This window comes from Amblyraja radiata, chromosome 9, assembly GCF_010909765.2.
Source record: "Amblyraja radiata isolate CabotCenter1 chromosome 9, sAmbRad1.1.pri, whole genome shotgun sequence".
NCBI lineage: Eukaryota > Metazoa > Chordata > Chondrichthyes > Rajiformes > Rajidae > Amblyraja > Amblyraja radiata.
In genome coordinates, this window is record NC_045964.1 from 12,204,731 (window position 1) to 12,218,211 (window position 13,481).

General features: G+C 43.5%; 1 protein-coding gene across 2 annotated transcripts in view; it reads right to left on the minus strand.

Annotated features, from left to right (window-relative positions):
- dnajc17 (DnaJ heat shock protein family (Hsp40) member C17) overlaps positions 1 to 13,481 on the minus strand; it is a 107,458-nt gene that overhangs the window by 82,105 nt on the left and 11,872 nt on the right. The window contains exon 2 of one of the 2 annotated variants that reach the window (XM_033026690.1): positions 8,240 to 8,319. The exons of the other annotated variant lie outside the window; for it this stretch is intronic. Coding sequence (XP_032882581.1) covers positions 8,240 to 8,278 — 39 coding nt within the window. The 5' untranslated portion in view covers positions 8,279 to 8,319. The remainder of the gene's footprint in view (positions 1 to 8,239; positions 8,320 to 13,481) is intronic. 2 annotated transcript variants of the gene reach the window in all.

The following is a 13,481-nucleotide window of genomic DNA, read 5'->3' on the forward strand; positions in this document are numbered from 1 at the left end:
GTGAGAAATCAAATGTAATCAAATTATGCAATCTCAAACTAAGAATAACTTTATGCCTTTTCATTCAAGGTGCAACCATAAATTGGATGAAAAGTTACTCAACCTAACTCTTCAGCATTTCAGAAAGGGATTCTTTACGATAAACCCTGTCTCTCTTATTGTAGAGTTAGATGTTATGGGTGTGGTAGGGAGGCTGGGTTCTGAGGGATGGGGAAGGAAATTTTAAGGCTGAAAGGAGGGGAGAGAATCTTTGAAATGAAGTCACACGAATCTGCAGATGCTGAAATCTGTAGCGAATAAAGAGCAACTAGGATGAACTCGGTGTCAGGCAGCATCTGTGGAGGTGCAGCATTTGTGGAGGGAAATGTACAATCGACGTTTCGGGTTGGGACCTTTCATCAACATTGACTGCCCGTTTCACTCCACAGATGATCTCTGACATGAAGATCTTTACAGTTATTATTGTCCTTTCAGCATCATAAGGAAGAGCAATGGTGTGATTGGACAGTACATAATAATCCACACTCTCCCACAATTGTGCAGCAACGGAAGATAATATGATAATCGTTCACATGTTAAGAAATGCCAAGATTTTGTAGACCAGAGTGTCTTCAGATTTGTGGACCTCAGATTTTAGTACACAAAGAAAGACTGGTGCATTACCAGAAGATCAGCAGGGTTGAGAAATAGTAGGAATATGACTGGCTAAAGCAATGGCAGGTGACTCTAACACGGCATTGATAGAGTTAAATGTGTCAGTGCTCCTTATTATCAGAATAATCAGTTCATGCCCAGATAAATATACCAGAAAAACAGGGTGAAAGTACATAAGATTGCAGAATGCCATCAAGACACTTCCTGTATTGGGACTCACACGCACAGTTCTGGCATCTAGCCAGACTTGTAACAAAGCCCATTTGAAATATATATACACGCAACGCTGAAATATAATATAGTGCTTTTTATGTCTGGTTAATTCTGCATTCTTACAAACGAGGGATTTTGGCTTTTTATGTCTGGTTAATTTTGCATTCTTGCAAACGATGGATCTTTTTGAAACACGGGGATGTCTATACCCGTATATCCTATACTGGCAGCAAACACAGCCAGATCTAGCTTTGTGATGTCCATATAACTAAAAGTGTCCAAGAACCTACTAGATTGAACTAAAATAAAAATTACCCAATTAACATTTTATAGGGAAGGAAACTGGCAAGCTTGCCCATCCCTGATGGCTCTGATAACATGATGGTGGGCCTTCCTGAGCCATTGAGTGTGGTGCAGGCATTTCCACAATGCTGTTAGACAGGGAGTTCTGGGATTTTGTATGCAATGATGAAGGAACAGACTCATGGCAAATTCAGATGTGTGTGACTTGAAAGACAACTCAGAGTCATTGATGCCCCGGTGGACCCAGTTCTCTTTTATTCCTAAACCACCTGCTGGGCACCTTCACCAAATAATCCATTACAAGTTGCTGGTGTGCTTCTGGTAAGCTTCTCTGAGACACCTTAGTGTTACAGGGTGTGGATGTGAATGTGGGATTACATAAATCTGGTGTGTAGGACAGCATGGTGGTGCAGCAGTAGAGTTGCTGCCTTACAGTGCCAGGGACCTGGGTTCATTCCTGACCACGGGTGCTGTCTGTACAGAGTTTGTAAATTATTTCCGTGACGTGCATGGGTTTTCCCCAGACAAAGACATATAGATTTATAGGTTAATTGGCTGGGTAAAATTGTAAATTGTCCTTAATGTGTGTAGTGCTAATGTGCGGGGATCACTGGTTGCCGAGGACTGGGTGGGCCAAAGGCCCTGTTTCTGTGCTGTATCTCTAAACTAAATTAAACCTTGGGTAGCAATCATATTACAGTACTGGTTGATGATCTGGCAATTGAGTGGACAATTTTGTCCTGCTGTTCAGATGAGTTCTTTGAACTGTATCCTTCCAGGCAAGTGGAAAATATTCCATCATGCTATTTACTTGTGCTTAGTAGGCAGCCAAGAGACTTTGGATGGGCAGATAGTAGCCTCTTGAGCAGGTAGCCATTCTCCCCAGTACACGTCGCCTTGAGCCTATTCCAGTCACCATGGAACGTAATGGAATATAATAGGTAGTTCTGTTATAATGTGTTACCATAACACAAGATGAATTAGGGAACATTATTTGCATTATGCAGGCCGAATTGGTTATAACGTGATTTTGATCAGGAAGTAGAGAACCACTTAAAAATTACTTTGGAAATTGACAAGCAGTAAAAAAAATTGGCTAGCATTTAAGCAGCACAAGGGAAAAAATATTTATTTACAGTAATAAGACAGCACTATCTCTTCCGAACAGTTGCTACTTTAACCAGGGTAGCCATCACAATTGACAAGCAAGTGCTTCTACAGATACTTATGCATTGATCGTCCAGTAAACTTTATAATATATCGCTTCGCTAACAAAATAGATTTACTGCTGTTGAAAAGAGCAATATATTTCTATTTTTGAAAGTTTTGCTGGAAAAATAACTTTGCTAGTACGAAACTCTCTAGGCCCTAAGCCCCTTTCCCCATTGACACAACTGTCTTTATAATGTGATTTTCTATAACACCAGGTTTCTTAGACAAGCAACTATCCTGCTATGGTAGAATTACTTGTTCTTGAATCACATTTAATCTCAATTGCAGATAGAAGAGTAGACCTGAGTGGTTGTGAAGGGAAAAGTTCGTTTCGAATGCTGTGATGGGAGAGGTGGGGAAGATTACCTTGTGGTGGAATTTTGTTGAATATACAGACCCAAGCAAACTTGGCCCACAAGCCACCACTTCCGTAATCTTGTTTCCCTTGAAGGAATTAATAGATGTCGCCATCTTACCCACAGTTAATAGCTAGCCTAGAATCTTGCATTTGCTGTTGTTTAATACATCCAAGCTAGAGGACACTCACCTATTTTCACCATTGCCAATCTTATACCTTGCCCACTAACCAATGCAGACAGCACCAGTTTTTGACCTTGCCATTAACTGTTATACCCTAGGTAACAATGGCCAGCTTTTAACCCTATTCATAGGACTCTGAACAACTGATCTTTGTCAGTCCCCAACCCTTTCCCAAAAACATTATAGTAAGACAGTTTTCACTCAGTCTCTGATCCTATTCACAAACCTATGCAGGTAGATTTATCATCAATAATCTCTGACCCTTCCCACCAGACACCATAATCAGACTGTCCATCACAACCTGCCCACTAGCCATTGGTGCTAGAGTAATCACTGCCAGCTTCTTGCCCTTGCCCAGTGAGCCATTAGACTAAGTATCCATAAGCTTTCATTACCCATTGACCATTCTGACGGCGATGATTGATTCTATACACTTCACATCCAGCCCCGTCATAGTTTATGTATTAGTTAGGAACTATTTTTTACAGCTCAATGGGTCTGAACATCCAAGATATAGGTTATATTTTAACCCATATTTTGATTTGGGCTATGGTAACGGACAATAATAAACTGTGTTGCCTGCCTGGTGCCTGGGTTCAGGACATCTCGTCTGACCTGCTAAGGAATTTGGAGTAGGAGGGGAAAGATCCAGTTGTCGCAGTCCATGTGGGTACCAATGATGTAGGTAGTAGAAGGTAAAAGGTTACGCTGAGAGAATTTGAGCAGCTAGGGATTAAATTAGAAAGCAGAACCAAAAAGGTATTAATCTCTGGAGTGCTACCTGAGCCATGAGCAAATTGGAATAGGGTCAAGAAAATTAAAAAGTTGAGCTCAAAGATTGGTGTGGGAGAAGTGGGTTTGAATTCAGAGGACATTGCCATCAGTATTGGGGAAGGAGGGTCCTGTTCCAATGGGACGGACTCCACATGAACCCTGCTGGGACCAGGGTTCTGGCGAGCCACAGAGCTGTAGATAGGGCTTTAAACTAAATAATGGAGGGGTAGGTTCAACAAATTGGAAATGTATGAATGAAGTTAAAAGGAAGTAAAGCACAGGAGAGGTTCCTGAAGTCCCCTGAAGAAGTAGGATGGCCCTCCAGAAGGACAGCATGGTAGTGCAGCGGTAAGAGTTGCTGCCTAACAGCACCAGAGAACCGGGTTCGATCCTGGCTACGGGTGCTATCCATACGGAGTTTGTACGGTTGACCCACCGAGTCCACGCCGACCAGAGATCACTCCGTACATTATCCTACACACAATTTACAATTTTACCGAGCCAAATAACCTACAAATCTGTACGTCTTTGCAGTGTTGGAGGAAACCGGAGCAGCCGAAGAAAACACACGTGGTCACAGGGAGACCATACAAACTCTGTACAGTCTGCACCTGTGGTCAGGATCAAACACGAGTCTGTGACAATGCGCTACAGAGTATGTTATCCTGTGCTTTACTTCCTTTTAACTTCAGCAACTCCACCGCTGCGCCACTGTGTTTTATGAATTTACATGCACGCACGCACTCCAAGCATGATCACAGTGCACTGCGAAACACTAATCTGTACAAGACACTGCAAGCATGACCACTTGCAAAAGATGTTGGAGGTACGTACTAAAGTCTCTGGCACTGTACCCCAATCTGGAATAATCGACAAGTGGGAAGAACGAACATTGGCAAAACCTGCATTACGTGACAGAGGTAGCAAAACCTGTTTTGAGTTTAACTGCCTGGTTCTAACATGTGACAAGAGCAGGTTGCACCAATTCTCAAACATAAACTGTAATTCACCAGATTATAAAAACCTAATCAGCTGTCATCACACATGGCAGATTGCTTGGGTTAACTGAAGTGCAGGCATATGAAACCCATTACTGTGGCTGCACACAGTACCTACATCTGCAACTCCAATCACAGATCACTCAGAGAGTTGGCTACAAACTGGGCCGAGATATAGAGCCTGCATTGTTTACTGCTTCCTCAAAAAGCAAATGAGCTCCCTCAGTGCAGTAAATTTATTGTACAATTCCCAAAGGTAGCATTAAAGACACGGGTGAATGGAGATCTGGCACATGCAGGGAAGGGATGAGACGGTGTATGTATGTGTGTGTGTGTGTGTGTGGAAGCAAACGTATTTTGCAGGACAAAGACGAATGTGAATGTACACTGTAGAAATGTTTTAATGTTAAACAAAAGGAACATACTTGACCACTGGTAATTTAAACTCCATCATACAATAGTAGTGCGAGATTAGTTTAAATGGGAATTTAAGAAGTTTCAGCAGGCAGAACCTGGTGCAAAAAAAACCCCAGCAGCTTGAGGAACTCAGTAGGTCGAGCACCATTTACTGGGCAAAATGAATATTGATATTTCAGTTTGAGACCCTGCATTCGCCCGAATGCAGAGTCTTGACCCAAATATTCTGTACAACCTGCTGAGTTTTCTCCAGTGGTTAATTTTTGCTTAGAATAAATGTTTGCCAGATAGTGTAAGCCAAGGGTCCTGTTTCCATGTTCCACTCCATGACTAAAAATACCAGAGATACAATTTCTACAGGCACACAAAGTGCTGGAGTAACTTGGCAGATCTGACAGCATCTTTGGAGAACATGGATAGGGTCGAGACCCAAAACATCAGCTATCCATGTTCTCCAGAGATGCTGCCTGACCTGCTGAGTTACACTAGCACTTTCTGTTCTTTTGTGTATTAACCAGTATCTGCAGATCTTTGTTTTTAAACTATTGATAATGTCTGAATAACACTTAATTAAGTGTAACCAACTGAACATTAAGTTATTTCAGAATATTTTTTAAATCATTTTCCAGAAACGAATTTGGAATGAGTGGTCTTAAATGTTTTCGAAAAGTTAGGTCAATTACCCCCACCTCCCACAAATGTCTGAGCAAATGAATTGTTAAAATAGAAGTGACTAGCGTTACTATTGTTTCTTTACCGTATAAATATCCGATGACTGGACGGATGACAAAGACCTCTACCGACAGCGCTGTAAAATTTATCTTCAAGCTAACATGCTTATAAGGAAGTTTTCTATGTGCTCTGACTCTGTGAAGTGTTCCCTGTTCAGAACCTACATCACACCGTTATATACTGCTCAATTGTGGTCTAACTATAAGAAAAATAGTATGCAGTGGCTCAAGGTAGCATACAATGATGCAATGAGGTTGCTGCTTCGTGTCCCTAGGTGGCATAGTGCCAGTCAATTGTTTATGTCCACTAGAGTGTCAACCTGTGAGGCACTCTTAAGACTGCTGATGTTTAGTTTTATGTGTCGCCTGGACAAGTCAAAGAACCACATAATTGAAGCCCTAGTCAGCCCTCTGAAAAGCTGCTATAGATTCACTTCTAGGCTAAGACGGCATTGGTGCAATAGCTTGTATATCTTTTAGGCTAATATGCAATTTTTAATGTATTTTTGTATCTTCTTATACTGTATGATGTGTTATATGGACCTGTGTCTGAAATAAAGCTTTAATAAATAAGCAGTAATTCAATGATTTCCCTCCGTAACTGATAAAAAAGCTCACACCCACTTTGTTCGAAGGTTCTGGATCTTTTTCCAATTATAAACATAGAAGTAAAGCCAAATGTTAAGTCTTCTATAAACATTTTGGCTTTTTCCTGAGAAGTTGCAGATAATTATGGGGAAAAAAATCAAAAAGCAAGTAAAATGGCTCAATAAAGAGGGGCGAGATGTCATGCACATGGTTTTCATATACAAAGAGCAATATTACACTGATTAAATCTGATTAAACTACTTCTCAGTATTGTATAGCATAATAATCTAATCCAAGTGTTACATTATCTAGTGTTCATTTAGATCATCTTAATAAAGAATAAATAAACACATATGCAAAAGATAATATGTCAAGTTCAAGACACATGGGAGTTAGTTTTATTATTAGAGCCCTAGGTCGCACTATCTTGCAAGTTTTAGCCAACTTGGGTCAGTAAGGACAAGAAATCAAGTTTGTCCAGAGGTGTGATGTACAACATTCCACACAGTTTACATGTGCAGCATTCATCTACTTGGGGGGAAAAAAAGGAAAAGAAAATACCGTGGATACTGCCCAAGGGAGAATTAGCCTGATGTAACAGACTGGATTGTATTAAATGGCTTCAACATTACATACAATTCAGTGAAATACCCATGGTAAAGCTCACAAGGACCACATGCTTGCCTCTTTCACTAATAACAGATTGCCAGATAAAACCGGGGAGGTAGAAATACACGTGGACTTTTTGTTTAAATAATTTATTCTGCTCACCGTTTCTTCCTTGGAATGCTGACATTTGCTGGAGTACAGGCTCATTCTATACAATAATGATTAGAAAGCTATGCCACACTGGTGAGTGGTTATTTAGGAGTGAGGTGGGTGTAGAGGGGATACAAGTGACAGATCCCATTCAAAACTCACCAGATATGTGTCTTTCCAAACCAAAGGCTAACTATGCTGTCATAAAGGTCAATCCATTGATCCGCATGGTTTATTACCAAGGTTGATGGGCCATTTCCAAACTGGCTCCATGGGAAAAGTGGAGTAAAGGAATTTGGGGTTTGGAGAGGGGTAGGTTATATACGAGAGAGAATTAATCTTTGGCACTGAGCACACTTAATTTTATCAAATCAGTGCAGCAAATTTTGTTTGATAAATTGTAACATTGCAGCTACTAATTGTAATTAAATAGATGAATTTTAATCCAAGTTTGCAGTTCCTGAAGTCCCATTGTCACCTTCGATGGAGTCTGAATTTGAATGTAGCTTCCTGCCCAAATGGAGCTATAGAGTCACAGTGCCACCTTCTGGAAGTAGATCTTCTCTACTCTCAATGTTTAGGAAGGAACTGCAGATGCTATTCTCTACTCTCAACCTGATTTAAAGCAGCAATATCATTCATCCTTCAACAAGTTAATCACTTAAAAAAAATGTTATTCCATCCTTCAACAAGTGTTCAACACTTAAAAAAATGAACAAAATAAATCTTGGGATTTATTTTGTTCGCTGGCAATGCAACACAAGTGTAAATGGCTGCGTACCCTACAGATGACCAGCTGAACTCTCACCTTCACTCAACACTGACCAGATAGTCAACCCTTGACAATGCTGGTTTGCATAAGAGTGCACCAAATTCTGCGGCAAGAATGGGAAAGTCAGGTATACTGCAGGTTCTAGTAACAGATAGAGTAATCCTGACCAAGCCATACCACAATGGTTGCAGTGGCTTTGGTTCCATTAAAGTATCTAGCGAACACTTGAATCAGCCAATGCATACAAAGTGCCAATCATTAATGCTAAATGGAATTACCTGATGATCAGCATGGACATGTTGGGTTGTAGGGTCCATTTCTGTGGTGAATGCCTCTTATACCCATCCTCAAGCTTGATCTGTGAGCAAATGTCAATAATATGAGATATCGAACCATCCTACATTTGAATAAGGGTCTTGACCTGAAATGTCACCCATTCCTTCTCTCCAGAGATGCTGCCTGTCCTGCTGAATTACTACAGCAATTTGTGTCTAACTTTGGTTTAAACCAGCATCTGCAGTTCCTTCCTACACATCCAACATTTGAACAGGGGATTATCATGCACCCACATGCAAACTGGTTAGTTCTGTTTGTTTCCAGGCAGGCAATAGTTAAAGCCCATCCACCCATGTCATGACAGGTGAAAACCAGGCAGCAGTTTTGTCGGGTTATTAATGAGAAAGGAGGTTTGAGGGCAGATCTATTTGTCTTGACTCTCACAATTTTTTGTCTGCGCAGATGTCTGTCTCTAGCATGTGCAATCAAACATGACCAGATACTATGTGGACCAGATTGGAGTTTCTGGGTAATGTGGCAGAACTGGAGTTTTGCATACTCCGGCTATGAGATTTGATAATAATAACCTGTGGATAACTTTGCCAGCACTATATTGGATTGCCAGTGCAGCTAAGGAAGAGGGGTGGGAATCAAGGTTTTAGACATAAGCTGCATGTTTTCATTGAGTTGGACAACTTTGTGTGACATGCCGGGCCCAAGCTGAAGCCTATAGGTCTATCTTGGAGGTTGCACACCCTACAGGTACGTGGGTAGTCCACCATTGCAGGGGCCAACAGATGACCTCACCTGCTGCCTAAATATGTTCCAGCATCAGTCTCAGTCACTCGACCAACCATAATCATCAATGCACAAAATCTGTCAATAGAGCACTACTATTGATATCGTTAGGAATCTCATGGAACCCGTTTCCATTTTCAGCATTTAGAGCCATGATTGCAGTGAAGAGGATGCAGAGGAGATTTACCAATATGTTGCCCGAGATGTTTCAGTTACGAGGGGAGACTGGATATGGTGGCTTTGGTTTTCTGGAACAGTGGAGATGAGGCAGGAACCTGACAAAAATATTTAAAGTTATGAAGGGGGCAGATAGGATAAATAGTGGGGAAACGTTTCCCAATAATGATCTCTAAAAGAAGAGGGCAGAAGTCTAAAATGTGGAGTTAGAGGGGATTGGAGGATTTTTATTCCCACTCAAAGGGCGGCCGCACTCTGGAATGTACTGCCTGAGAAGGCGGTGGAGGCATGTGATCTTAGAACATTCATATATTTGGACACGAACCTTAATCTCCAGGATATGGAAGGCAACGGACAGACGGACGGTGAATGTGATTATTATAGATGGAATAGTGGGCCACATGACCTACTTCTGTGTTCTATACGTACAGAGATGGTGTGGACAGAATATATCAGAGAGCAAGTCACATTATGCTGCAACAATTTACTCATAAAAGAATAGGCCACAGTCCACCCAGTGTAATTACATACCCTGAAACATACATTGATCTCAAAACCTATCCCAATCAATTTCTGTTCCCATCTAGCTTCTATCCAGAATAACACTTTGTTTCTCACAGTCACTATCTAAACCTTGGCATAAGGTCCCTCTCTGCAATTTTATCTTGGACCCTGTTAATTGTATTGTACCAAAAACAAAAGCCAAAATATGTTAAAATGTGCACAGTTCTTTGTGTGCTGGGTGCTTAAATTATTACCTCCTTGTTGACAAGGCTGCTTAAAAGAAACATGCAGGATTCCTGGCTATAGACATAAAGATACTTAATAAGAAGGCAAGGAAGCCATAGTAATTTTTAACATTTCCCGGCTTTGGACCGACCAGAGTCTTGAATGCAATTTCAGGAACATCATTGAGGAAAGATATTAAAGGGCCTGTCCCACCAGCATGCGACTGCATGCGGCTAACGTGACCTAACGTGGTCGCTTGAGCCGGTCCACTTCGATCGCCGGAGCCGTATGGAGTTGTGCGGGGCTGGTCACGACATCGCGCGGGGCTCCAAAAAACGGACACTGTCCAGAAATTCCGCTCGACAACGGCCTGTCGGTCTGCAGCCGCATTGAGGCCGTACACAGCGCCTCGACAGGCATACGCAGCGTCTCGACGTTGTACGCAGCGTCTCGACGCCGTACGCAGCGTCTCGACGCCGTACGCAGCGTCTCGACGCCGTACACCTAGCGCGTGGCGTTGCGTGATGACGTCACCATCCGGCTTGCCATTGCGTGATGACGTAACCGCCCGACGTGGTGCGACGTCCAAATTCAGTCGGCCCACCTCCTGCCCAGCTGATCGGTGAGTATGATGTCGGGACCAGCCCCACGAGGCCGTACGCCTCAAGCCACCATGTTTGGTGCGCTAGACGCATGCAATCGCATGCTGGTGGGACAGGCCCTTAAGTCTTTGGGTAGGTGGCATAAGGATGGTGTCACTTAAGAGATTTTAGCTATAAGAGGATAGAAGCAGGAAGGTTTAATGAGAAGATATAAAAGTGGTTCACATTGAGGGTAGTAATGGCAAAATAGAAAGTACCAACTTCCACTGATAATAAAGGGTCAATCAGCAGAAAGGTTTTAAGTTTTAAATGTTCAGGCACACATCTTTCTGTCGAAAAGCCTCATATCAACAGACACAAGAAGGTTTTAGAACTGAATTGGGCTGCCTCACAAACCCTTGCAGAACCCGTTGAATTTATTAACATCATCACCAACTTCCACTCTGGCCTCACATTCACCCAGCTTACTTCTGACACGTCTCGCCCCTTTCTTAATCTCTCTGTCGCCATCACAGGGGACAGACTATTGACCGACATCTACTATAAACCTACCGACTCCCACAGTTATCTGCGCTACACTCCCTCCCACCCTGCCTCGTACAAAGATGCTATCCCCTACTCCCCGAGGAGGAGGAGGAGCCATCTTGGTGAACGGCTGCTAGCCAGCAGCCGTCCGTTTTAATTCGTTTTTTTAATAGTTTTTAGTGAGTCCTGTTTTTCGTTAGTAGGGGATATGGACTTTTTAATGTGGGGGGTAGGTCTCAACTTTATTTCTAGGTCCCTACCTGGTCGGTGTGGCAGCTTTTTCTCCGGGCTGCCCGTTGACCCGTCCTCGTGGCCCACCAGCGGGCTTGGAGCGCCGTTTCCTGGCGGGCACCGCCCAGCACCTCGGCCTCGGTGGCGGCACAGCGTTGGAGCGCTATCGCGGAGCGGAGTGGAGCGGGCGATGCCTTGCCTGGGTCGCCGCGCTGGAGCGACGCGCTGGAGCTCTGGTGAGCTGGACCGCCGAGAGCAACATCTCCGGGCTGCGGGTCTGCGGAGCGGAGCAGGCGGCGCCGACTTTAACATCGGGAGCCTAGGAGCTCCAAACCGGCGCGGCCTTGTCGGCTCCGGAAGCCGCGGTCTCCAGCTAGGAAGCGGCCGTTCCAGGTAGCCCAGCCGCCGAGAGGACTCTCCCGACGCCGGGGCAAGACCACCCGGTGAGAACGGCCAGGAACATCGGGCCTCCGTAGAGGCAATTGCGGTGGCCTCAATAGGCCTGACTTTGGGGTGAACTTGGGGTTGGGGACTGGACATTGTGCCTTCCCCCACAGTGGTATCCACTGTGGGGGGATGATTTTTTTGTCTAATGTAATCCTGTAAGTCTGTGTCCAAGATGGCTGCCGTGAAGGGAGAGTGAACGCTGGCGCGCTTTGGCTGCCGCTGCTCCCTCTTCACACTGTGTTTTTGATTTTCTGTTTTTGGAATGAATTCTGTTTTTAATTTGTGTCTCTGTGATGTCTTTATTACTTATTTTATTCTGATTATATGTTTTTATTTCTATTAACCTATGTAAGGTGTCCTTGAGATGTCTGAAAGGCGCCCATTAAATAAAATTTATTATTATTATTATTACTCTCAAGCAAGCAAAAATGTCATTGTCCTATCTGGTACACATGACAATAAACTCTCTTGACTTGACAATTTCTGTTCCACCGCATCTGCTCCCAAGATCAAGCTTTCCATTTCAGGATATCCGAGATGTGGTCTTTAGTAAACATTGTTTCCCCTCAGCAGTCACAAATGGATCCCTCACCCGCGTCCTCGCTCTCATTCCACCTCCGCCCCAGATGGAACAAGGATAGAATTTCCCTGGTCTCCACGCTTCACCCCACCAGCCTCCACATTTTACACATCTCCGACATTTCCGTCACCTCCAATGTAATCCCACCACCAGTCACAGCTTCTCATCTCCACCTCATTCCACCTTCCGCAGAGACTGCTCCCTCTGCAACTCCTTAGTTCACTCATCTGTTCCCACCCAAACCATGCTGACATTTCTGACCTGGGCCTCCATTGCCAGAGTGAGTCCACATGCGAAATGGTGGAACAGCACGTCAGAGCTTACAACCCAACTGTACGAACATTGAATTATTTAATTTTAGGTAATCTCTAACAACCCCACCCCCCACCCCATCACTTTTCCCCCCACAACCCCCTTTCTCCCCCTACACCCCCCTTCCCCTAGACTTGCACCTATTTTCCCCTTCCCCATCCATTCCTTCTCTGGCTTCACAATTCGCAACTCTTCAAACCTTTGTTTCACACTTTTTTTTTCATCTCTGGCCCATATCCAACCAACTGACTATCAATCTCCCTCTCGCCTGTTACCTGCCACGCTTCATTCAGCCCCTCCACCAAATCTGTCTGGAGAAGGGTCTCAACCCAAAATGTCACTGTCCCACTATCCATGTTCTCCAAGGATGCTGCCTAACATCACTGTGTGACCTTTATTTTTAGAACCAAGTTGTTATTATGTGCAGGGTAACACCCAAATAGGTGGCGGAAACAGGGACTGATCAGAGCGCAGTTTCAAGGTGGCAAGGGCAAAATGGGCTGGATAACTTCTCATTTACGACATAGTTGTTGAATCTACAAGCATCAAAACATGTAATTTTTGCTTTGATAAGTGTCATTGGTTAAGGCAAGAGTTGAACCACCTACATCTAGTTAAGAACAAGAAATTGAAACAAGAGCAGTCCACGTGGATCCCTAAAACCAACTCTGTTATAAGAATACAGCTGACCCGATATTGGCCTCAACAACACTTCCCCGCCTTTTTTCTCATAACCCCATATAGAATGACGATTGTTTATCTCAGCCTTGAATATGTTCAAAGATTCAACCTCCTCAAGTCTACGAGGGAGTTGGTGGCAAATGCCAAACATTCACAAGCCTC